This window comes from Eurytemora carolleeae, unplaced genomic scaffold, assembly GCF_000591075.1.
Source record: "Eurytemora carolleeae unplaced genomic scaffold, Eaff_2.0 scaffold62, whole genome shotgun sequence".
Classification (NCBI taxonomy): Eukaryota; Metazoa; Arthropoda; class Copepoda; order Calanoida; family Temoridae; genus Eurytemora; species Eurytemora carolleeae.
Genome location: NW_019396429.1, coordinates 282,089 through 302,481, shown reverse-complemented (window position 1 = coordinate 302,481; position 20,393 = coordinate 282,089). Strand labels below are relative to the sequence as shown.

The 20,393-nt window shown below is 33.5% G+C and overlaps 5 protein-coding genes across 9 annotated transcripts; all 5 read right to left on the bottom strand.

Annotated features, from left to right (window-relative positions):
- Window positions 1-537: 537 nt before the first annotated feature.
- Window positions 538-4,427, bottom strand: LOC111703123 (uncharacterized). Of its 2 annotated transcripts, none has more exons than XM_023474987.1 (5): window positions 4,356-4,427; window positions 2,793-2,845; window positions 2,141-2,178; window positions 1,117-1,399; window positions 538-752 (listed from the first exon to the last, which is right to left on the bottom strand). In XM_023474987.1, exons 1-5 carry the CDS (start codon window positions 4,394-4,396, stop codon window positions 553-555), a joined length of 615 nt encoding a protein of 204 aa, XP_023330755.1. In that variant the 5' UTR covers window positions 4,397-4,427; the 3' UTR covers window positions 538-552. The 2 variants fall into 2 exon arrangements, with proteins under 2 accessions (XP_023330755.1, XP_023330756.1); XM_023474988.1 differs by having other exon boundaries at window positions 1,117-1,387.
- Window positions 4,428-4,431: 4 nt separating this feature from the next.
- Window positions 4,432-6,819, bottom strand: LOC111703125 (cytochrome c). Its single transcript, XM_023474989.1, has 4 exons — window positions 6,687-6,819; window positions 6,217-6,330; window positions 5,292-5,391; window positions 4,432-4,768 (listed from the first exon to the last, which is right to left on the bottom strand). The coding sequence occupies exons 1-4, from the start codon at window positions 6,720-6,722 to the stop codon at window positions 4,707-4,709; spliced, it is 312 nt and encodes a 103-aa protein (XP_023330757.1). The 5' UTR covers window positions 6,723-6,819; the 3' UTR covers window positions 4,432-4,706.
- A 67-nt stretch (window positions 6,820-6,886) lies between these two features.
- On the bottom strand, window positions 6,887-11,537 carry LOC111703122 (NADH-quinone oxidoreductase subunit B 2-like). Of its 4 annotated transcripts, none has more exons than XM_023474983.1 (6): window positions 11,431-11,537; window positions 11,112-11,242; window positions 10,159-10,275; window positions 9,294-9,399; window positions 7,956-8,050; window positions 6,887-7,153 (listed from the first exon to the last, which is right to left on the bottom strand). In XM_023474983.1, the coding sequence occupies exons 1-6, from the start codon at window positions 11,515-11,517 to the stop codon at window positions 7,027-7,029; spliced, it is 663 nt and encodes a 220-aa protein (XP_023330751.1). In that variant the 5' UTR covers window positions 11,518-11,537; the 3' UTR covers window positions 6,887-7,026. The 4 variants fall into 4 exon arrangements, with proteins under 4 accessions (XP_023330751.1, XP_023330752.1, XP_023330754.1 ...); XM_023474984.1 differs by having other exon boundaries at window positions 7,118-7,193; XM_023474986.1 differs by lacking the exon at window positions 6,887-7,153 and adding an exon at window positions 7,489-7,543.
- On the bottom strand, window positions 11,523-13,852 carry LOC111703146 (NADH dehydrogenase [ubiquinone] iron-sulfur protein 7, mitochondrial-like). Its single transcript, XM_023475022.1, has 3 exons — window positions 13,700-13,852; window positions 12,386-12,480; window positions 11,523-11,808 (listed from the first exon to the last, which is right to left on the bottom strand). The coding sequence occupies exons 1-3, from the start codon at window positions 13,850-13,852 to the stop codon at window positions 11,682-11,684; spliced, it is 375 nt and encodes a 124-aa protein (XP_023330790.1). The 3' UTR covers window positions 11,523-11,681.
- Window positions 13,853-16,428: 2,576 nt separating this feature from the next.
- Window positions 16,429-19,777, bottom strand: LOC111703121 (uncharacterized). Its single transcript, XM_023474982.1, has 5 exons — window positions 19,632-19,777; window positions 19,416-19,473; window positions 18,599-18,665; window positions 17,876-17,943; window positions 16,429-16,643 (listed from the first exon to the last, which is right to left on the bottom strand). Exons 1-5 carry the CDS (start codon window positions 19,689-19,691, stop codon window positions 16,444-16,446), a joined length of 453 nt encoding a protein of 150 aa, XP_023330750.1. The 5' UTR covers window positions 19,692-19,777; the 3' UTR covers window positions 16,429-16,443.
- Window positions 19,778-20,393: the final 616 nt, after the last annotated feature.

Genomic DNA, 20,393 nt, shown 5'->3' with positions numbered 1-20,393 from the left:
GGGGGGGGGGGGATTAAAAATTGGAAGACAATATACTTGTTACCCCGAAATTTAATAATTTTAGCATAAAGAAATTTATTTTCACCAATACGGGGAATAAAACTAAAAATTTGTGATTTTTCAAGAAAATATACAATATACACCCCCAACCTCATTATTAAATATACAATATAATATATACACCCCCTGCTTCAATATCAAATGTACAATAAACACCCCATGCCTCAATATTAAATATACAATATACACCCCTGCCTCAATATTAAATATACAATATACAATATACAACCCCTGCCTCAATATACAATATACAGTATACACCCCTTCAATTTAATATTATGGTATTATACAAAAATTATTTTCATCCCAAAATTTATTAAACTTTTTTTCCACAAAAAAGATTTTTAAGATATTAAAATCGTTAAAAAGTTAATCACTCCGACTCAAATCTTAAAAACAAAAAACTTTTCTTTTCCAGCTATTATCTAACTCCGGTTCCATTTTTACAAAATGAAATGGAAATGTTTAAAATTCCAAATTTTCAAAAACTAATTATATGTTTAAGTAATAAAATTGGTTGTGTCCCTGTGGTTCTAGGAGATCTAATATTTGGGCAAACTTTTCCACTTTAAGGCTAGGAGGGGACTGGGTGTACTTGATAATAAACTCTGGTTTGGAGAGGGGTGTCGCAGGGAAGGGGTGGAGCTTGTAAGATACATCCCTGAACACTAGGCAGGGTGACTGCCCACCCACTGAAATATTTAATCATATAAACTAAAAAAAATAATTTTAAAGTTTAATAACGGTAGTTCATTTTTCAATGGTTTCCAAAGGCAAAAGCTACAGGAGTCCGAATTTAATGAGTTTAAGCCGTGTCTCAAACCCCCCAAAAACCGGTTTCAATTGAGCACCGGCTTAACTCTGGAAAAATTGAATACAATTTTAAGTGAAACAAACTATATTTAAGCCGCGGCTCAAATTCTTTAAATTCGGCCTCAGGAAACTTATTTTTTTAAATCAAAATTTGAAAATCATCAGAATAAGTTTTTCTAAAATTTTTCTTTATTGTTAATGTTTCTGTAAAAAACATTAAAAAGAAAATAAGAAAATATTTACCAAAAACATAAAATTCATCTGTCGTAAAATCTGATTTCAAGTTATTCTCTGCAAAAATTATCGGCTTTATCTGATCTCCTTTTAGCACAAGAATCCATTTTATTTCTTCTTCACATTCAAATACTTTCGTCGGCCGATCAACCGCAACTCCACTTTCGATTCTATAAATCGTCCATCTTTTTCCCGTCTTGACGATAATGTAAATAAGATCGTTAAAAACGGTCGAAAAAACGATTTTCCCAGTTTGAATGCTGAAGAGTGTTTTCTCGCCCTCCCGACAGATCTATTCTCATATCAATATGTATGAGCTAAAAGGTTCAAAGACAAAAAAAATCAATTACATAAAATCTACGGGAAAAAATTCCAATACGACGAATTGAGGAAATTTAAACTTTAAAATCTGCAGTAACAATTTCATATAATGCACAGGAAATAAACATCTTAGAAGTCCTTAACTGGACTGTAAGCGTAATTTCAAGTGACCCTCCATACCCAATTCACAAGGGTACCTTTGATACCTTTTATCTGATAAATAATGTGGAAGATATTGTTGTTAGTCGAGGGTAAATATGTTTAAGCCTAATAATTCCCAAAAGTTTTCCTGCAGTAGAAATGCGCAAGCCAATTTTTTAGAGAAACCACAATTGAAAATTATCAGTTTCCATAGTTATGAACATTGATGTCCAATTCAAACTTGATCCGGAAAAGACTTGAAAAGGTATTGTTGTAAATCGGATTCACCAATCTACAGTTTCTTATATAAAATCGTCTGAAAATTCTTAAATAATTTCCTCAGCTAAAATATCGTCTAAAAATTCTGTTTTAGAAAAATAATATTTTCGTCTATTGCAAAAGTAAAGTCTGAGCGCAAATGAGAGAAAAAAATATGACGATTTTTAACATAAATTCTTTTATTCCATGATAAAATGTTATAATTTCGGACTGTTTCAAATCCAATCAATCAATCAACTAATCGATCAATCAACTAATCAATCAATCAACTGCACTCATGCAATAGATTTGCCTTGATAACTGAAGTTGAGAAGATGGCACAAACTTCATCTATAGTTCAAGGGTATATAATTGTAACATAAATCAAGCTTTCACAGAGAAAATAGAAAACTGTGGAATAGGAAGACGACATTTAAGTAATCTTTTGTGCATTTGAGGTTGTTTCGAGCCAATAGTTTTACCAGAAGCTTGAAAATTCACGAATTTAGTTAATTGGGTTTGTGTACAATTGCTGTATTTCATGTTTAATAACCTATTTAAATCATAATTGAATCTAATTTCGCCTTCCTATACCAGAGTTTTATAGATTTCAAGGTATATAAATGTAAAGAAATTAAAATATAACAACGAACTATTATATGAAGTAATGATCTTATAAAAGTAAAAAGACTTCGATTTCATTCAAGTCGAAAGACATTTATTCTTCAATGCTCAACTTTTTAAAGGAGAATCAAACTGCCGAAAAGGATTTTATATCTATATTTATATATCAGTTTAATTTTCACAAAATGTTCCAGACCCAGTTTTAGAGATAAGACAGTTTTCAATCTTAAAATTCGTTCATTATTTCACTGTTATTTGGTTATCAATGTATGAAATTAATTTTCTTTTAACGTTCAAATGTGACTGATTTCAATAAAATTTGTTAAAATCTCATTATCTACCCCTCTCTTGATGTCTCCAAATTCTTGATGGAATCTCGTTAACGTTCAAATCTCTAATCGGTCAGAAAAACGTTTAATTTAAATAATGACAAAGTGAAATAAAATGGAACCCTCGAGTCCGTGCTAAAATCATTCATAGAATACTTGACTTTGCAATCAAACTATTTTTAACGTTAAAAAATAAATTCATTACTTTTATTTCTTTTTGGACATGTGAAATTAGAGTTAAGGCACCAAGGGCATAATTGATGATTTACGAGAGTCAAGTCGTAGCTTTATTGAATAGAAGGAGCCACATTGGGCACCTATTTGAAAACTAATGTCAATCAATTACGTTTTAAACCTTTTTATTTAATTTTAAAATCCCCCAATATATGTAAATTCCAGATTTAAAAACAATTACTTCATATGTTCGTATGTTGGTAAAAAAGTATTTAAAAGGATAAAATAATTTTCATTTCCATTTCCCCAGCAAATCATCAAAATCATTTCTCATAAAGCTCCTCTGATAATTTTTAATGTTAAAATTAGACTAGGTCTTGAAATTTCAAGGACCAACAATAGACAGTTTAAAATATCTCCCTAACACATAGAAATTTTTGACTGTAATGACTCAACTGTAGAACTACTCTAATCAGAACTTCTATATTATACAGGGTGTCCCAAAAAACATGGGAATTCAGTGACGAATTCGATATCGTCTTTGTTATGAATTAGCATTGTAATACCTAATTTCAAAAGCAATAATATTATTATGTCTGCTAGAGTTTATTTTATGAAAACGGTAAAAGACTCTAAAGATGTGTCTATAATGTCTCCGCACGATGAACCGTGAAGACGGACAAGTTTACTCTGTTTGTATACTGCACTTTTCTTGTTTTACTAAGTACACCCGTATGCAGTCAAAACATAAACAAACAAATTGTAAACATAGCAGACGAAACTTTTACAGATTACAGCTTTCTCATTAGGTATCACTATACTAAATCAAAGAATTATTTAAAAAGACGATATCGAATTCGTCACTGAATTCCCATGTTTTTTGGGACACCCTGTATATACTTTGCATGTCTGTCCGTTTGTATCGAATAAATGTCAAGACGGCTAAACCAAATTTTGTGTGCGACCTCACATGACCCCAGGGATGGTTTATAAATGATCAAAATTTCCAAAAACTGTGTAAAAAAGTTTTTGATTTTTGTAAAAATTAGAAAAATCCGCGAACTTTTATGATATTACGAATTTATATTGTACAATGAAGATGATCACAGATAGAGCCACAATTATATTGTAAAAATTAGAAAAATCCGCGAACTTTTATGATATTACGAATTTATATTGTACAATGAAGATGATCACAGATAGAGCCACAATTATAAGTTTTAATAGAAGATGATCAAAGATAGAGCCACAATTATAAGTTTAAATAAAAGATTATCACAGATAGAGCCACAATTATAAGTTTAAATAGAAGATGATCACGATAGAGCCACAATTATAAGTTTAAATAGAAGATGAGCGCGAAGCGCCATAAAAGCCTTGAAACATAAATTCAACTGATCCCTTATAGATTTCAGCTTCTCGAAAACTACATCTTTTATCATTTTTATCTGAAAGAAAAGAGAAAAAACAATGTTGATATGTCGGAAACACTTTATTTAACATGTTACTATTGTTACCTTTTAAATTATTAAATGCAAACGGTTCAATGAAAATGCAAAGAAATTGAAGTAACTAAAATCACGATAACAACGGCAAATAAAGATTAGCTCAATATCTTTGTATAGTCGGCTCGTAACATATTTGTTCAGCCATAACACAAAGAAACTTGGCTAGATTCGACTAAGCTAATATTCGACTAATACTAGGATGTATGTCCGCCAGGATGTTGGGTTGGCGATCTTGAACTCTGATCTATGCAGTTGATTCCTTGAGGTAGGCGATCAGATTAGAACGATCCTTAGCCTTCTTCAAACCTAAATATAATATAATCAGTGCTTAGAACTCATTTAATTTTGATGCGGATCCTGGATCCGCACTGAAAATAAATTGATTTGGATCCAGGTCAAGAACATTTTTTTAACATTAAAGATATTTTGAACAGAAGAACAATTTAAAAATTAGTTTTAATTATCTCTCAATTTTAACAGTTGAGATTTTGGGGTTGAGAGAAAATTTTTTTTGGTAAATAATTTGCTATAAAGTTGCGGATCCAACCGAACCGGAACCAGGATCCAACGGAACCGAATCCAGGATAACGGAAAAAATGACCAATATAGAATTTAACAATTGTAAGAAAAAAATAAAAGATGAAAAAGTAAAGATTCTAAGAAAGAAACAAAATCGTAAAATATTGAAGAAAAAAGTCTAAACACAAATTCTGCAACAAATAGAGAAAAGTATTATCTTCCAAGTAAGCAAAAACATTAAATCTTTAGGTTAGAAAGCAAAACTTACAAAAGAGAAAAACTATATTCATGTTGTCACTTGTCAGCTTACCTGCGAATACCATCTTAGTGCCTGGGATATACTTCTTAGGGTTGGTTAGATAAACGTCCAGGGTATCCTCTCCCCAAGTGATTCCCTTATCCTTGTTAGCCTACACGGATTATTTAGTTATTTATTTGATTAATATCAGTGTTATTATTATTTTTGTCTATATAATAAAACAAGGCATTCGTATATATAGATGTTCCCTATAGCCGGCCAAACGGCTGGACCGAATGGGCTGACATTTTTTGTGGACACTCTTGGGTGGCCGGGGGTTGTTATTGACTATAAAAAATCTTAATTTTCTTCCACTGGCAACGCCGGGCACTTCAGCTAGTAATTAATATAACAACTATGTTGTAGCCCATGTCAGCTGGCTAATTTCAACCTAAAATAATATGATCGTGGTAAATCCCCGACAAGGAATGCACAGACTACCATCGGACGTTGAGGGACAGAACTGCTTATTCCGCCACCTCAAGTCTTTCCCCCCAATCAGGTTCTCAGGACTAAATGAATGCACATGGTAATTACGTTCGAGTAAAAATTCTCCTGATAAAAGAATTAGGTGTACTATGTGTACTGTACCTGAGTATAGGTGTAATAAGTGAACTGTACCTGAATATAGGTACTTAATTTGACGGTACCTGAATATAGTAGGTACATAATTATACGGTACCTGAGCATAGGTGTACAAAGAGTACTGTACCTGAGTATAGGTGTACTAAGTGTTACACTGTACCTGAGTATAGGTGAACTAATTATACTGTACCTCAGTATAGGTGTACAAAGAGCACTGTACCAGAGTATAGGTGCACTAAGTGTACTGTACCTGATTACAGATGTACTAAGTGTGGTGCACCTGAAAACAGGTGTACTGTACCTAAGTACAGGTGTATTATACACGAGTATAGGTGTACAAAATGTACTGTACCTGAGTATAAGTGTACCCGGAGGCCTGCCCGGTTGCCCGACCAAAGAGACCGTTTAGGTTCGGTCCTTGCTTGTGCTTTCCTCCCTTCTCTACAGTATGGCACTGAGAGCAGGCCTAAACATCAATCAATCAATCAATCAATCAATCATGGCATTTTAAAATGAATTCTGAAGATTATATCAGAAATATAACAAACTAGTTATAGTGCGGCATTTATTAGATAGAGGGACATGTCTGATTTCCAACGTTGCCCTTCAAACCTTTGTCTAGTTGAAAAGTAAAAAAATATCATCGTTTTTCTCTATTTAATGTATTTAAGTAACTTGCAGAATCTATGCAACGGAGACCAAGAACGTAATTAAATGGTGAAAATATTAAAATATCATCCACCCTGTTGCTTAGATATAGGTTAAAAAGGTACAATTGTGCATCAGACATGCTACTTTTTAACATCTAGCAGAAAATTATACCTTGGTAAAGATCTTCTTTCCTTCTTCAGCAGACATTGTTTCAAGTTTTTATCTGGAATAATAAATTATTATTTATACAGCCTAGTTTGTATATAATATATAAGGAGTGTACAGTGTACACTGTACTGTACAATGTTTGTTTACATCTGCTATTGAATCAAACGTATTTCTTAAACTCAATGTAAATTGTTCTTGATCTATGAATGGCAAATAGTCGTGCTGAAAATTATTACATTTGACTACATATAAATTCAGCATCGAAGCATTAGTTTGTACAGATTGTATATTAGGGATATTTAATAAGTGTCGCCATTGCAGGTTGGGATTCTTGTTCAGCTTCTTATGTTCTATACCAGGCCTGGACTTGGTGCATTCTTTTAACTTTCTTCTGTAGCTGCAGGAACCCATACATAAGGGCTTCAGCAGTTGGAGGGCATCCTGGTACATAGATATCCACAGGTACAATCCTAAATATATCCTGGTACATAGATATCCACAGGTACAATCCTAAATATATCCTGGTACTATCCACATGTACAATTCTAAATATATCCTGGTACATAGATATCCACAGATACAATCCTAAATATATCCTAGTACATTAATATCCACAGATACAATCCTAAATATATCGTGGTACATAGATATCCACATGTACAATCCTGAATATATCCTGGTACTATCCACATGTACAATTCTAAATATATCCTGGTACATAGATATCCACAGATACAATCCTAAATATATCCTAGTACATTAATATCCACAGATACAATCCTAAATATATCCTAGTACATAGATATCCACAGATACAATCCTAAATATATCCGGGTACATAGATATCCACAGGTACAATCCTAAATATATACTGGTAAATAGATATGCACAGATACAATTCTAAAAATATTCTTGTACATAGATATCCACAGGTACAATCCTAAATATATTCGGGTACTTAGATATCCACATGTACAATCCTAAAAATATTCTTGTACATAGATATCCACATGTACAATCCTAAATATATTCGGGTACATAGATATCCACAGGTACAATTCTAAAAATATTCTTGTACATAGATATCCACATGTACAATCCTAAATATATTCGGGTACATAGATATCCAATTGTACAGACAATTTTTTTTGCAAACTTTCAATCTCTAGAAAAATATATGATGAAAATAGCTTAAATGCTTTACTAAAAGCTAATTTCTGTAAAATTTATTTCATTAAAAATAGCCATTTAAAGGTTTTCAATTTTTCTAACCTGTCGCAACCCCTGACAACTGCATAAGAGTAATGATAGTATCCACCTCCGTTAGCACAGCTGCCCATAGACACAACCCATCTAGGCTCAGGCATCTAGAAAAATCAACATACTGATTAAGAGCAGATGCGTACACGGGGGGGGGGCTATCCCCTCCCTATAAGGCAAATTCCTGTTCATGTCCCTAAGGGAGATACACTCACTCTCCTTAAGGGGTTAAAAGATGTTTTAAATTAATATGTTTGTCCCTTCAGGAAGGAGAGCACTAATTCCTAATTTAAGTAAAAAGAATACTTGCCGTAAATAAGATTTTTTTTTTAGAAAGATTTTGCTACTTATGAACCAAATTCATATAAAAAAGTGTTAACCTCTAGGGAAATAAGAAGTGAATCTCAGAAGTAAGGGAAAACATGATCCGAAAACTAAGGCCGGACAACGTTACGTTAAAAAACGGTAAGTTTTTGAAAATTAACGGAAAAGTCCATTCTTCCAGCTATTTGTAAATGAAATAATCGTAAACTGATTTTTAAACTATCCTCCCTTAACGTCGTTAATATATTTGAGATCGTTAACAAACGGAAACTTTGAGGAAAAAAAATGAAAATGCTGTTAGCGAACGGAACGTTCAATTCTTAATTTATGAACAAACAAGATAACTAAAAAGTTTTTTTGAACGTTTTTGACTAACCGTTAAATAAAATGTGCTCGGCCCTTGCAGAAAACCCAACCACCAGCGGGGACAAACAATAACAATAGTTTACGGGAGCTCCGTTGCTTAGTGAGGAGCGTCACTAGTTACCGTACCGAGGGTTGGGGGTTAACCCAGGGAGTAAGGAATAGAAGGGAGATAAAACTGACGCGGTTCGCCCTACCATATGATTATACATGCTTTGCAGATGGGTACTTCATTTGAATAAAAAATATTTGACTGATGTACATTTACTGCGTAATCGTATACATTAACCTATTCTGAATATTTCTTATACAAATGAAGTACCGTCTGCAAAGCATGTATAATCATATGGTAGGGCGAACCGCGTCAGTTATATCTCCCTTCTATTCCTTACTCCCTGGTTTAACCCCTCGTTCCAAGATTCCAAATAAAATTGAAGTCTTGCATTGTACATCTTGCTTGCTCTCAGCATTCCGACCGATGGTATTAAATTTCCATCTTTCTTCGGAGGTCATTACACTGAATGACATACCAATACTCAAATCGGCCATGAGACAGTTGTAATAAACTTCTCTGGTGCGCGAACCTCAGACCATTCAGTAGGCGCCACAAAAACTTATTTCCATTTACGCTACTATGGTTCAATCGCTACAACAAGAGTTCACCTGGTCATAAACCTTCCTGAAGGCAGGAGCCATCTTATTTGTGAGAGTTCCAGCAACAATAATTACATCAGCTTGCCGGGGGGAAGCACGGAAAACGATTCCGTATCTAAAAATCAATCTATCAGTCAAAAAAAAAGTGATGTATCAAGCAATCTAGTGTAAAAACAGGAAAGTAAACCATTTAAGGGACTGTACGCGTAATTTTAAGTGATAAATCAAGGATTTTGTAGATATTCTTATTTATATCGCGAGAAATTAAGTGCCAAGAAACGGTGTACTCAATTTTCAGCAATATAAATGACTGAGGGTATCTGACGAAGGGTTAAGGAGTACCGTTGTGAATCAGACATACCTCTCTAAAATGAAAGTCAATTGAAAAGACGTTTACAGTCCTTTTAATCAATCAAGCAATCTAATGTAAAATCAAAAAAGTAAACAATTTTGTTATCAAAACTCATCAATCATCAATCAATCAATCATATCGTATCTAGGAGCAGCAATGTTAAGTTTTAAAAAATAATAGTTAAAGTAAAAAGTAACTTGGACTAACACACAGCCCAATCAACATTGCTATGTTCGGCAGCTCCTGGCTTATCATGGTTCACAGCTGGCTCATCAAAATCCCAATTTAAAATTTCCATTTCTCTCCGTAAAACCATCAAAATAAGGAATCATAAGGAAATGAAATCTGAAAAAGATGCACCGCTATGGACCCCCCAGACCGCCACCAGGCGCAGGAAGCACCGTCCCGCCCCTGCTCTAACTGGACCTTTACACCACCAACAAGTACTCCATTGTTAAGGGATAAACACGTTGTTTCACAATCTCAATTAAGTTTCCTAAAATAAACGTAGCAATCAAATACCTGTCCATATCGTATCTAGGAGCAGCAATGTGCATCATCTCTACTGCACAACAAGCCAGACCAAAGGTCAAGGGCCAAAGGGAACCTTTTCGGCCCCAGTTTACAAGATCGTCCATCCTAATAATATATTAAGATTAATTCTTTTTAACTGTTTAAATTATTTTAAATGTCGTCGTTCATAGATATTTTTAATAATTTTTAATCCACCTTGGGTGCATTGTGTTCATTGTAGCTGTTTTGTAAACATATTTTTTGGTTTCTTGGACAGTTCTGTCTTAAATTTATTTGTACTGCTTCATTTCTTCTGCATTTGTTTATTGTTTTAGTTTAACAACATGACTATTTTAATTATTAATATTTTTTGTGTTCTCAATTTTACAGATATTTATTCATCTGAAGATGTTGTTGTTTACAACGAAATATATTATGGCGAAAATGTCAGTTGTTTAAAACCTAGAGTGATAAATTGGGTTGGAGAGAATATGAAATCATTGATTAATATTTAAATATAACAATACGAATTCTAAGACTTTTAGTTTTAAATACCCCCCTTAAAAAAAAGCATACATACAACTTATGTTAACAGAAAAAATTTAACTTTTCTATATTTGTATATTATCTCACATTTTGGGTCAATGTCCCCACAAAATAAAATTATGAAATCATTGATAAACACTTGCTGAACACAAAATATTGTTGAAATAAGTTTTTGAATTTAGCAATACTACAAAATGTGTAAATTTTAACTTTCAACCTTCCCTTGCACATGTAGAAATGATGTACTAATTAGGCGTAAAATCAAAATATTGTTAAATTTTTTGTCTCAAGACCGAACTAATGTAGCCCGGCCATTGTCTCACTCCCATGCACTTTTTACCACGACACCTGTACCCATCTTCTAAGTTCTACCATATATACCACCTTACTTCTATACCTGAAAGAAAGCGGCTTACCTTGCCATGGTCCACTCGACCTTGTTAGCCTTGAAGTCCACCTTGAAGGGAGAATATCCATCGTTGGCTGCTCGAGCTGCAATTGAGGAATTCTGTCCCTGAGCTGGGGTAGAAGTAGAGGTAGAACGAAGCTAAAAGTTTACAAATAACAAATTGATAAAAAAATCTTTCATTATGAACTTAGGATACCAAGTCAAATCAGCGGAAAAAATCACTAGTATAACATATATTGAAGGGCCCGGCTGGAGCCAAAAAATGCATCTTTTCAAAACTGAGCCTCACCAACATGGAGTAACGTGATTGTGTAAGTGTACACTACCTGAAGAGCAGGTAGAAACTTTGCTTTCCCTCCCAGTTGTGCCAGATGACCCCCGCGCAGCATTAGCGACAATGCCGCGCTGTTCATTTTTATTCTAAAATAAATAATTTTTGTTAAAATCGGTCAATAAATATAGTAATAAGTATCACAGATAATTTAAGTCAGTCACTGGGTTCAAATAATATTAAAATAATAGTTCGTCAAAAATGAGATCAAGTTTTGTCGTTATTCTTCTAGTAGGTGGAGAAGGACTATGTTCTATACCAGGCCTGGACCGTGTTCATTCTCTTAATCTTCTTCTGTAGCTGGAGGAACCCGTAGAGCAGAGCCTCAGCACTTGGAGGACAGCCGGGTACATAGATATCAACTGGGACTATCCTGTAACACGATTTGATTGTAAGGCTTGAATTTTTATCGAAAATTGTGAATTTAATAAGATTTTTAAATCATACCTTGTTCTGTAGCTTAATAATGAAATTGCCGACATCGTTAAAATAAATGTAGATAATTTTATTTAATTTTAAGTTTGTTTCAGGAATTTTCATAAAATAATTTTTTCTACAGCTTAAACAATCAAACTTGCCTTGCATTTAATTTGGAATCCCAGAAAATCAAAAACATTTGCGATTGATAAACTTAAAATAAAATTACCAATATTTATCAATATCATAAAAAATGAATAAACAATCTATTTCTTACATAGAAGATAATAGGGCACTCTTTTAAAAAAAATATTTTTACGCTTACAATTAAGTTTGGAATGTATTTTTTATTCAATAAAAGTGATTTATACGCAGAATTTATAAGTTTTTATTAACGGTAAAAATGGGGTTTCAGGAAAAAAAATCAAGAAAGGCAAAAGGCTTTAAAAATGAAGAGACCTTTAAATTTTTTCCCATGAAAAAAATAGTTTAAAGAGGTATTTCTTTGAAAAATTATAACCCCTGAATTTTACCTGTCGCAACCCCTAACTACAGAATAAGAGTAATGATAGTATCCACCACCGTTGGCACAGCTACCCATTGATACAACCCATCTAGGCTCTAACATCTGATCAACAAATAAGAACATTATCAGACATTGGTTTTGAAAACAAAAACCGAGAAATTAAACCTTCTCTAGACCTATGTTTTCTCTGTCATTGAAGGAATTGTAAGCGGAGTGAAGTGAACCTCCATGCAAAACAATGCCCGATTTACAACGGTACCCTTAAAACCTTTTTCTGATCAAAAATATCGAAAATATTCGTCGTTTTTCTTGTTTCGAAAGTGGTTATTTTTTTAAGTTCTCCATTGCTTAATATATGTAAGAAATGCGCACGTCACTTTCAAAGGGAAACCACATTTCAAAATAAATAATTTAAGAAACAAAAACTTGGATAATTAATTCATATTTGATCAGAAAAGGCTTTAAGGGTACCCCGTTGTAAATCGTCGTAAAAATGTCGTCTTTTGTGCGTAACCCTTTACCTTAAATACGAACAGGTTTGTGAAATTTTGTAAATTGTGTAAATTTTGAAGAATATTCATTAAGCCCCTTCATAATCTTCGTAAACTCAGGAAAATGAAAAAAGAAAATGAACTAACTAAAATTTTTACTTTGGATACAAGTATTTAAATTCCCTTCATACCACTTTCCCTGTTATTGACAAAAAAACATAATTATTTCCCTAATAAAATAATTTGTTAAGTTGGGAGGGGGGGGGGGGGGATTGTAATGACGAGAAAGTATAATCCCTTAAGGAGAAATTTGGATACATAAAAAATATTTATTTTCCCTACACTTTCTCCCGAATTCCATAATAAACTAACTCTATTCCCAATAAAAAGATTTTTTAAGTGGGTAGGGAAGGAAAACTATGTCAAGAGAGTACATTCTTCTTAAAGGGACTGTAAGGGTAATCTCAAGTAACCTTCCATTTGTAGAGATGCATAACAGATTTACAACGATACCCTTGAAACCTTTTGTAGATATTCTTATTTATATTGCGGGAAATTTAGTGCCAAGAAACGGCGCAAGTGTACACTAGCACGGAGAGTACAGTGTACACTGTAACCTCGAGTCTCCTGACACTCAATCTTCAGCAATACAAATGAGGGTATCTACTATTTACCACATCGATGTCTGGACAAAAGCTAGAAGGGTACCGTTGCGAATCGGACATGCCTACCTAAAAGTGGAAGGTCATTTGAAATTACGTCCTTTTAAGTAAGGAGGGGGGAAAGTATGTCAGGTACATTCTCCTTAGGAGGAGTAAACAAAAAGTTACCTGATCGTAGATCTTTCTAAACGGAGGAGCCATCTTGTTTGTCAGAGTTCCAGCAACAATAATTACATCCGCTTGGCGGGGAGAAGCACGGAATACAATCCCGAATCTAAAATACAGTGAGATCCATAAAACTGTGGAATAGGAGGACGACATTTGTGTAATTGATGTTAAAATAAAGCAAATAGTTTACCACAAGCTTGAAAATCAATTCATTAAGAGAAATGGGTCTGTGTGCACTGCACCATTGATGTGAAATGAGTATCATGCTAATTGGAAATTCGTGTTAGAGTAAGCTATTAATTAGATAAATGGATGAATCGCTATTTTTCAATATATATAGTGAACCGCTTTTTCAAATCTCCCGGTGAATCGCTAATTTTACTAATTTCTTTAATAGGTGAATCGCTGTTTTTATTTTAAATAATTGCTTACTCAAGTTAATCGTGAATCGCTAATATATCGTAAAACTTACTTATTTGATTACTAGGTGAACCGCTTTTTTTCGTAAACTTATAAATAATCGCTTAGTTAGCTTAAATCGGTGAATCGCTAACGTAACTTACAAAAAATGTTCATTGGAATATTCAATATCGAAACTGAATTCAAACTGTCCTCTTTCTATTCAACAGTCGGGTCTCCGTTTATTAAATCAAGATAAATATCTTCATATTAGAATTACCCGATCTAATTTGCTTAATATTAGTCGCATTCACTGTAAGTCTATATCAAACACTAGACTGCGCCTACTTTTTTTTCGTGGATTTTCAAAATTTTACGAAAATGTAAACTTTTGGAGCCAACTTTTTGTAATTTTTAGTATCTAGGTAGATCGAAACTACGAATGAATTTTCTCAAATAAAAGTGTAATAAAAAATTTATCAAACAAATAGCATACATTTCAACCATGTTAATACATAAAAACTAAAGGCATAAATTTTGTCAGTTAAAATTTTCCACGCAAAAAAATAGCTGAATTCTGTAAATTTTTTCACGAAAACTTAATTTTTCCAATAGGCAAATCAGTAGAAAAATTATCTAATATAAATATTCAACAGGGCCGGTCAAATATTTTTCTTTCCCACAAAATTTGTAAATATTTTTTTTTTGCTAAGTTTGTATTGAAAAATATGGTAGAAAATAAATTGCCACGTTCATGTCTGATTCCCCTCCCCCTTATATTTGGAAAATCAGATATTCCCCCTTGTATGAATACCTGAGTAGAGTTCAGAGAAGTTTTCATAAATCCAGAACAGAAACTTAGAACATGTCGGCTCCGTGGCAGGGACAAAATCATATTCGCAATCTGAAAAGTACGCGAGTATAAAAATTCAAAAATATTCATTTTTGTTCTTATCAAATATCACCGGCATATGAGATCACACTGTTAATTAATTTCATGGAGTAGATAGACAAAGAGATATTTCATAGGGTAGATAGACATAGAGATTTCAAATAGTAGATAGACATATATATTTCATAGTGTAGATAGACATAGAGATTTAATAGAGTAAACAGACAGAGTCATTTCATTAAGTAGATAAACTAGAGATAGTAGATTAAAATGGGAAGGAAACAGAGTCGGCACACCATTTCATAGGGTAGATAAATATGGAGAGGGGACAGATCCGGCTCACAATTTCATAGGGTAGATGAACATGGAGAGGGGACAGAGCCGGTTTACAATTTCATAAGGTAGATAAATAGGGAAACTAGAGAGAGATGGAGGCGATCTGAAATATCATGGAGTCGTGGAAGTGTCGAAGAATACTAGAACCGAGATGAAGGGGTGTTGACACTATACTGTGACGTAATAGGATAGCATAGGAACTATTTTAAAAAAAGATTGGAAACAATGGCAAGAAAGTACAGTGATGCTTAATCTTTGTCCAAGTTATTTGATATTAAAAAAATTAATTTCATGGAGTAGACATACAAAGAGATATTTCATAGAGTAGATAGACATAGAGATAATAAAAATAGAATTCATTGAGTAGATAAACATAGAGATTTTATAGAGTAGATAGACAGAGATTTCAAATAGTAGATAGACATTCATATTTCATAGAGTAGATAGACATAGAGAGATTTAATAAAGCAGATAAACTAGAGAGATTTCATAAAGTAGATAAACATAGAGAGAGATTTCATAGATAGATACACAGTCATATAGTAGATAAACATAGAGAGATTTAATAGATCGATATGCTGCAGTCATATAGTAGACAAAACAATAAACATAAGAGAGATTTAATAGAGTAAACAGGCATAAAGCGATTTCATTAGGTAGATAAACTAGAGATAGTAGATTAAAATGGGAAGGAAAGAGCCGGCAATAGGGTAGATAAATATTGAGAGGGGACAGAGCCGGCTCACAATTTCATAAGGTAGATAAATAGGGAAACTGGAGAGAGATGGAGGCGATCTGAAATATCATGGAGTCGTGTAAGTGTCGAAGAATACTAAAACTCTATGAAAAATCTTTCCCTTAAACACCTTTCAGACTAAAAGAGACTGTCAAAGAGCATGTGGCAAATGCCCATGTTTTCTATCTAAAACATTATATTTTTCATTTGTGGTTTCTACAACCTGAAAAAAATAGAGGGAATTGTTAGGATAGCTAGATAAACTACATTATTGATGAGATAAAGAATATTGGGTACCCTACCGTTGTTAATCGGCAATGTCAGTTTTAAAAAGGAGGACCACTTAGTTGTTCTCATCCAATCAATCAATCAATCAATCACTCAAAGTTTCAGGGACATGCTACTACTTACTTTTAATTGAAAATCAAACAATTTCTCCCTAAATTGAAATGAAAACTGAATATATATATTTCCCTTGCTTGCTTCTAGTACAAGGTATTTGTTGTGAACTACATCAGGTTGGAATACAGCTATTTGCAGGAGCTTGTCATAGTAGTGGTCCATCATACTCGCACTTTTACCTAATTTTGTTAGTTAATTTTTTTGAAATTATGGCAAATACATAGTTTAAACTTTAAATTGATCGACTGTATCGATTTACAACGACACCATTTAAACCTTTGCTTAATCAAGGATTTTGTAGATATTCTTATTTATATCGCAGGAAACTAAGTGCCAAGAAACGGTGCAAGTGTACAATAGCACGGAGACTTCCGGCACTCAATCTTCAGCAAAACAAATGAGGATAAAGCAGGGAATAAGAATAAAGGGAAGGAAAATGGAGCTGGTCTGGCATGAAAAAGCCAGGCACACTGCTTTATAGACGAGTTAGTTATCACACATGCACAGTCTTTTGGTACAGACACACAACATGACTACAGTCAAGGAAATTGCAGAACAGTGTCGTCAATTATAATTAAGCTTGATTAACAAGTAGTTTATTGTAAACTTTAATAAAATTATATTCTTTGCATAAAAATTTGGCTTCTAGTATTGACTTAAATATATAAATAATATATTACATGTATATTAAACTTATTCTTAAGTAAACAGTTATCAATAAACAAATGTACTCTCTTAAGACTGTGAGAATACCGAGATTCTTATGTACTGTATATACCTACAGTACACGCCTTCGATATTTCTTACACACACTCTTTTGGTACAGACACACAGACATGACGTTTCCGCCCCCTGTGGTAAAGGTTTAAAGGGTACCGTTGAGAATCGGTCATGCCTATCTATAATTGGAAGGTCACTTGAAACCACAATTACAGTCCCTTTAAATAGTGTCGTTTTGTAAATTAGAAATGCTCTTTTTGTACCCGTCTTGGATTTATCTAGGACTAAAGGATAATTTTTTTTTTTCTAGGATTTTTTTTTTGACCTTGCTAACACCATTATGATTTCTACTAAGGATTAGACCTTCTTGATATCTAGCGCTCAAGAATTCTACCTTCTTGATTTCTAGCAACCATTTAGAAAACTAGTGATAAGGATCCATTTCATTTTGTGGCGAATGTGGATCTGGACCAAAAAGTAAACTTTTCTTTACGATTTACTGATTTTTTAACACAAGAAGAATTTTAAAATTATTTTTTTTTTTCGCTTTTTTTCAGGCTAAAACTTGATGAACCATTCAGAGATGAGGAAAATGTTGTCCCTTGGATTGTTTTGCAATCCGGATTCAAGTATCTAAAATGTTGCGGATCCTAAGCACTGTTTACAAGTACACGAGCCTCACATTGCTTACCTCCGCTCTGGTATTTATTCCATCTTTCTTCTGTCACATGCGTCCAAACCTCCTCCGCGGTCTTAGGTCTAAACAGTTAAGTGTTTGGTCCAGGGGTGTTTGGTCTAGGAATAACACCGACATCAGGAGAAACTTTTTTAGCAATCGAGTAGTCTCTACCTGGAATTGCCTACTGAACTAAAGAAATCTAGAACATTGAATATATTCAAAACCGGACTCGAGAAAATAAATATATAATCTATTATGTGCCCGGGACAGAGAGCTAAACTTAAAGCACAGAAGCCAAGTTTGATTGATCTCTGTACAGCGAGGACAAGAAAAGAAGTCTGCGTTTATGGACCACCCGGTCTTCTGCAGTCAACAAAACATGTAACAAACAAGGGAAAGAAAATGAAAATTGGACATCAACATTAAAAAAAAAAGTTTTTAACTCATCCTTAAGAAACTTTACCCAAAATTTCAGTTATTTTCCATAAAAAAGCATTTCCCTACCAAACTCAGCGAAAACCCCTAAAAAACATACCTAACCTCGACAAGAAAAAAAAATAATTTTCAAAAAATATAAACCACAGTTCTCTGCAACTGTAAACTTTTTTCATTCTTAGTCAAATCATTAAATAAGCCATTAAAAGACTAAATTCAAGGCACACGAATTTAATTGAAATAATTACGTCACAATGTTCGTTTAAAAGTTTTTATCTAATGAGTGTTCTATGATGTTACCTAGGGGTGAGGGGTGTATGAAGAGGAGCCCCTTCCTCCTGGTTGTACTGTAAACATCTTACAGCTCCTGATTTTTTTTATTTTTAAAATTTTTGAAACTTTTATAACTTCTATACTTTTTATAATTTAAATATTTTTAATAATTCAGAAAAAAAATTAAATCTTTTCTTTTCGTCCACGACATCTTCAAATCCTATCATATTTAATAAACAAGGATTTATATCTAATAGATTTTATCTTTAAGGACTCGAGCCCCTTCCGAAGATTGGGGGTAAAGGAGGAGAGGGTTGGGGTAACAATTGGACATCAGCTGACAATATTTTTCCTAAGAGAGTTACCCCCCCCCCCCTTGGGCCGGGGGCAAGATGATTTTCTATGCATTGGGAAGGAAAAACGCCTTAAGCAAGTTGATACAGTGCTAATCAGATATGCCCGGAATTAATTTACAATTAATCAGATGACATTACAATCTAGTTTTACAAATATGATTGATAAAAGGATAATCACAAAATAGCCCAAGTCCTGTCATTTCAAAAATGTGGTCTGCATTCGTTGAGCATTTAAAATTGTCAGAGATATATGTGAAATTGCTTGATTAACTGTCAATTATTTCCGGGTCATTCTGTTTATGACAGTACTTTTTACCAAAATTTGATTTATTTCCACAATTCAGCGAATATAACGCCAAACAAATCTGCCGCTCAGCATCCCGCAAGCATGTCTAACATCTAGAGGAAAAATGATATTCAAAAAGAAGGGGGGGGGATTTTAAGAAAATATTCCCCTGCACGAAATTTAATGACACTAACAAAGGTACCTATAACTCCTATAGCTTCTAATCTGTCACAGAACCTGGGCCAGAGAAGGGTTGGATCCTACAACCGAATTTAATGAATTGAAGAGAGGTTGCTGAACTCAGAAGTACCTACTGCCGGTTCAAATCCTTTATAACTGATTCAAAATTTAAGATCCATGAGGATTTGAATCAGTGATTCAGAATTTGAACCGGTTTCCAGTTCAATAAGTTCCGTGCCTGTAAAGCAGATTCAGGAACAGTATTTCCGTTTACAGATGCGGACACATAACTTATCATCTGGAGAACTTGAGATACAAGGGTTTCAACACCGGTGGCATCAGACAAAACCTTAAAGAGAGAGAGTTCTGATATTTTGAAGTTGGCAGGGGTAGATTTTTTCACCTTCGCCCTAATGAGCTCTATTAAGGCGTTGGGGGAACAAATTCAGAAAAAATGTGAATGGAAAAGGGAAGGAATTTGGTACTTGACTGCTCTAGGGCATTAAAATACTTGATCTTACAACCAAAATCAGTAATTTGCGCAGCTGCGTCACCATGTAAAAAAAAATAGTTTTTTATTTACGACTTGAAAATAAAAATTATTCAAAAAGAGGGAAAGGGGGCAGAAAGATGAATCAAGAAACTCTAAAATACACCCCTTTTCAGCAAGGATTTTAATTTCATTTCCTGTTCCAGGGCTTAAATTTTATAAAAAGCACAAGTAATTGAACTACTTCTCTTGTGCACCAGTTCAAGCTCAAAAGAATTGGATTAACTTATTCTACGTATTTCAACCACGTAGAGCTATTCATTATATTTGCCCAGGTTTAAAAAAAATATATTCTAAAAAACAATGTATGTAAACTCATTACTCAATTAAGCTGTAACACGTACTTTTTAGTGAACCGAATAAAATAGCTGACTAACTAACTTATTAAAGGGACCGTTCACTTATTTGGGTAATTTCAGGGTAAACTAAACAGCCTATTCGCTGTTGATT

Excerpts from the sequence above, each read along its gene's own strand:
- LOC111703146 (XM_023475022.1), bottom strand. The coding sequence starts at position 13,852 with ATGTCGTCCTCCTATTCCACAGTTTTATGGATCTCACTGTATTTTAGA. Across the intron at positions 12,481-13,699 it reads TTAGAAAGATCTACGATCAG|ATGTTAGAGCCTAGATGGGT; the intron begins GTAACTTTTTGT and ends TTTGTTGATCAG. Across the intron at positions 11,809-12,385 it reads GTAGTTAGGGGTTGCGACAG|GATAGTCCCAGTTGATATCT; the intron begins GTAAAATTCAGG and ends ATCGTGTTACAG.
- LOC111703122 (XM_023474983.1), bottom strand. The coding sequence starts at position 11,517 with ATGAACAGCGCGGCATTGTCGCTAATGCTGCGCGGGGGTCATCTGGCA. Across the intron at positions 9,400-10,158 it reads CCTAGATACGATATGGACAG|ATACGGAATCGTTTTCCGTG; the intron begins GTATTTGATTGC and ends ATTGATTTTTAG. Across the intron at positions 7,154-7,955 it reads GTTGTCAGGGGTTGCGACAG|GATTGTACCTGTGGATATCT; the intron begins GTTAGAAAAATT and ends GGATATATTTAG.
- LOC111703125 (XM_023474989.1), bottom strand. The coding sequence starts at position 6,722 with ATGTCTGCTGAAGAAGGAAAGAAGATCTTTACCAAG. Across the intron at positions 6,331-6,686 it reads GAAAGAAGATCTTTACCAAG|GCCTGCTCTCAGTGCCATAC; the intron begins GTATAATTTTCT and ends ATTGATGTTTAG. Across the intron at positions 4,769-5,291 it reads CACTAAGATGGTATTCGCAG|GTTTGAAGAAGGCTAAGGAT; the intron begins GTAAGCTGACAA and ends TATTATATTTAG.
- LOC111703123 (XM_023474987.1), bottom strand. The coding sequence starts at position 4,396 with ATGATAAAAGATGTAGTTTTCGAGAAGCTGAAATCTATAAG. Across the intron at positions 2,179-2,792 it reads TTGGAGACATCAAGAGAGGG|ATGAAGTTTGTGCCATCTTC; the intron begins GTAGATAATGAG and ends CTTGAACTATAG. Across the intron at positions 753-1,116 it reads AGATGAATTTTATGTTTTTG|TGGGTGGGCAGTCACCCTGC; the intron begins GTAAATATTTTC and ends TAAATATTTCAG.
- LOC111703121 (XM_023474982.1), bottom strand. The coding sequence starts at position 19,691 with ATGATAAGTTATGTGTCCGCATCTGTAAACGGAAATACTGTTCCTGAA. Across the intron at positions 18,666-19,415 it reads AGAAGCTATAGGAGTTATAG|GAGCTGTAAGATGTTTACAG; the intron begins GTACCTTTGTTA and ends AAAAAAAATCAG. Across the intron at positions 16,644-17,875 it reads GAATAAATACCAGAGCGGAG|GTAAAAGTGCGAGTATGATG; the intron begins GTAAGCAATGTG and ends TAACAAAATTAG.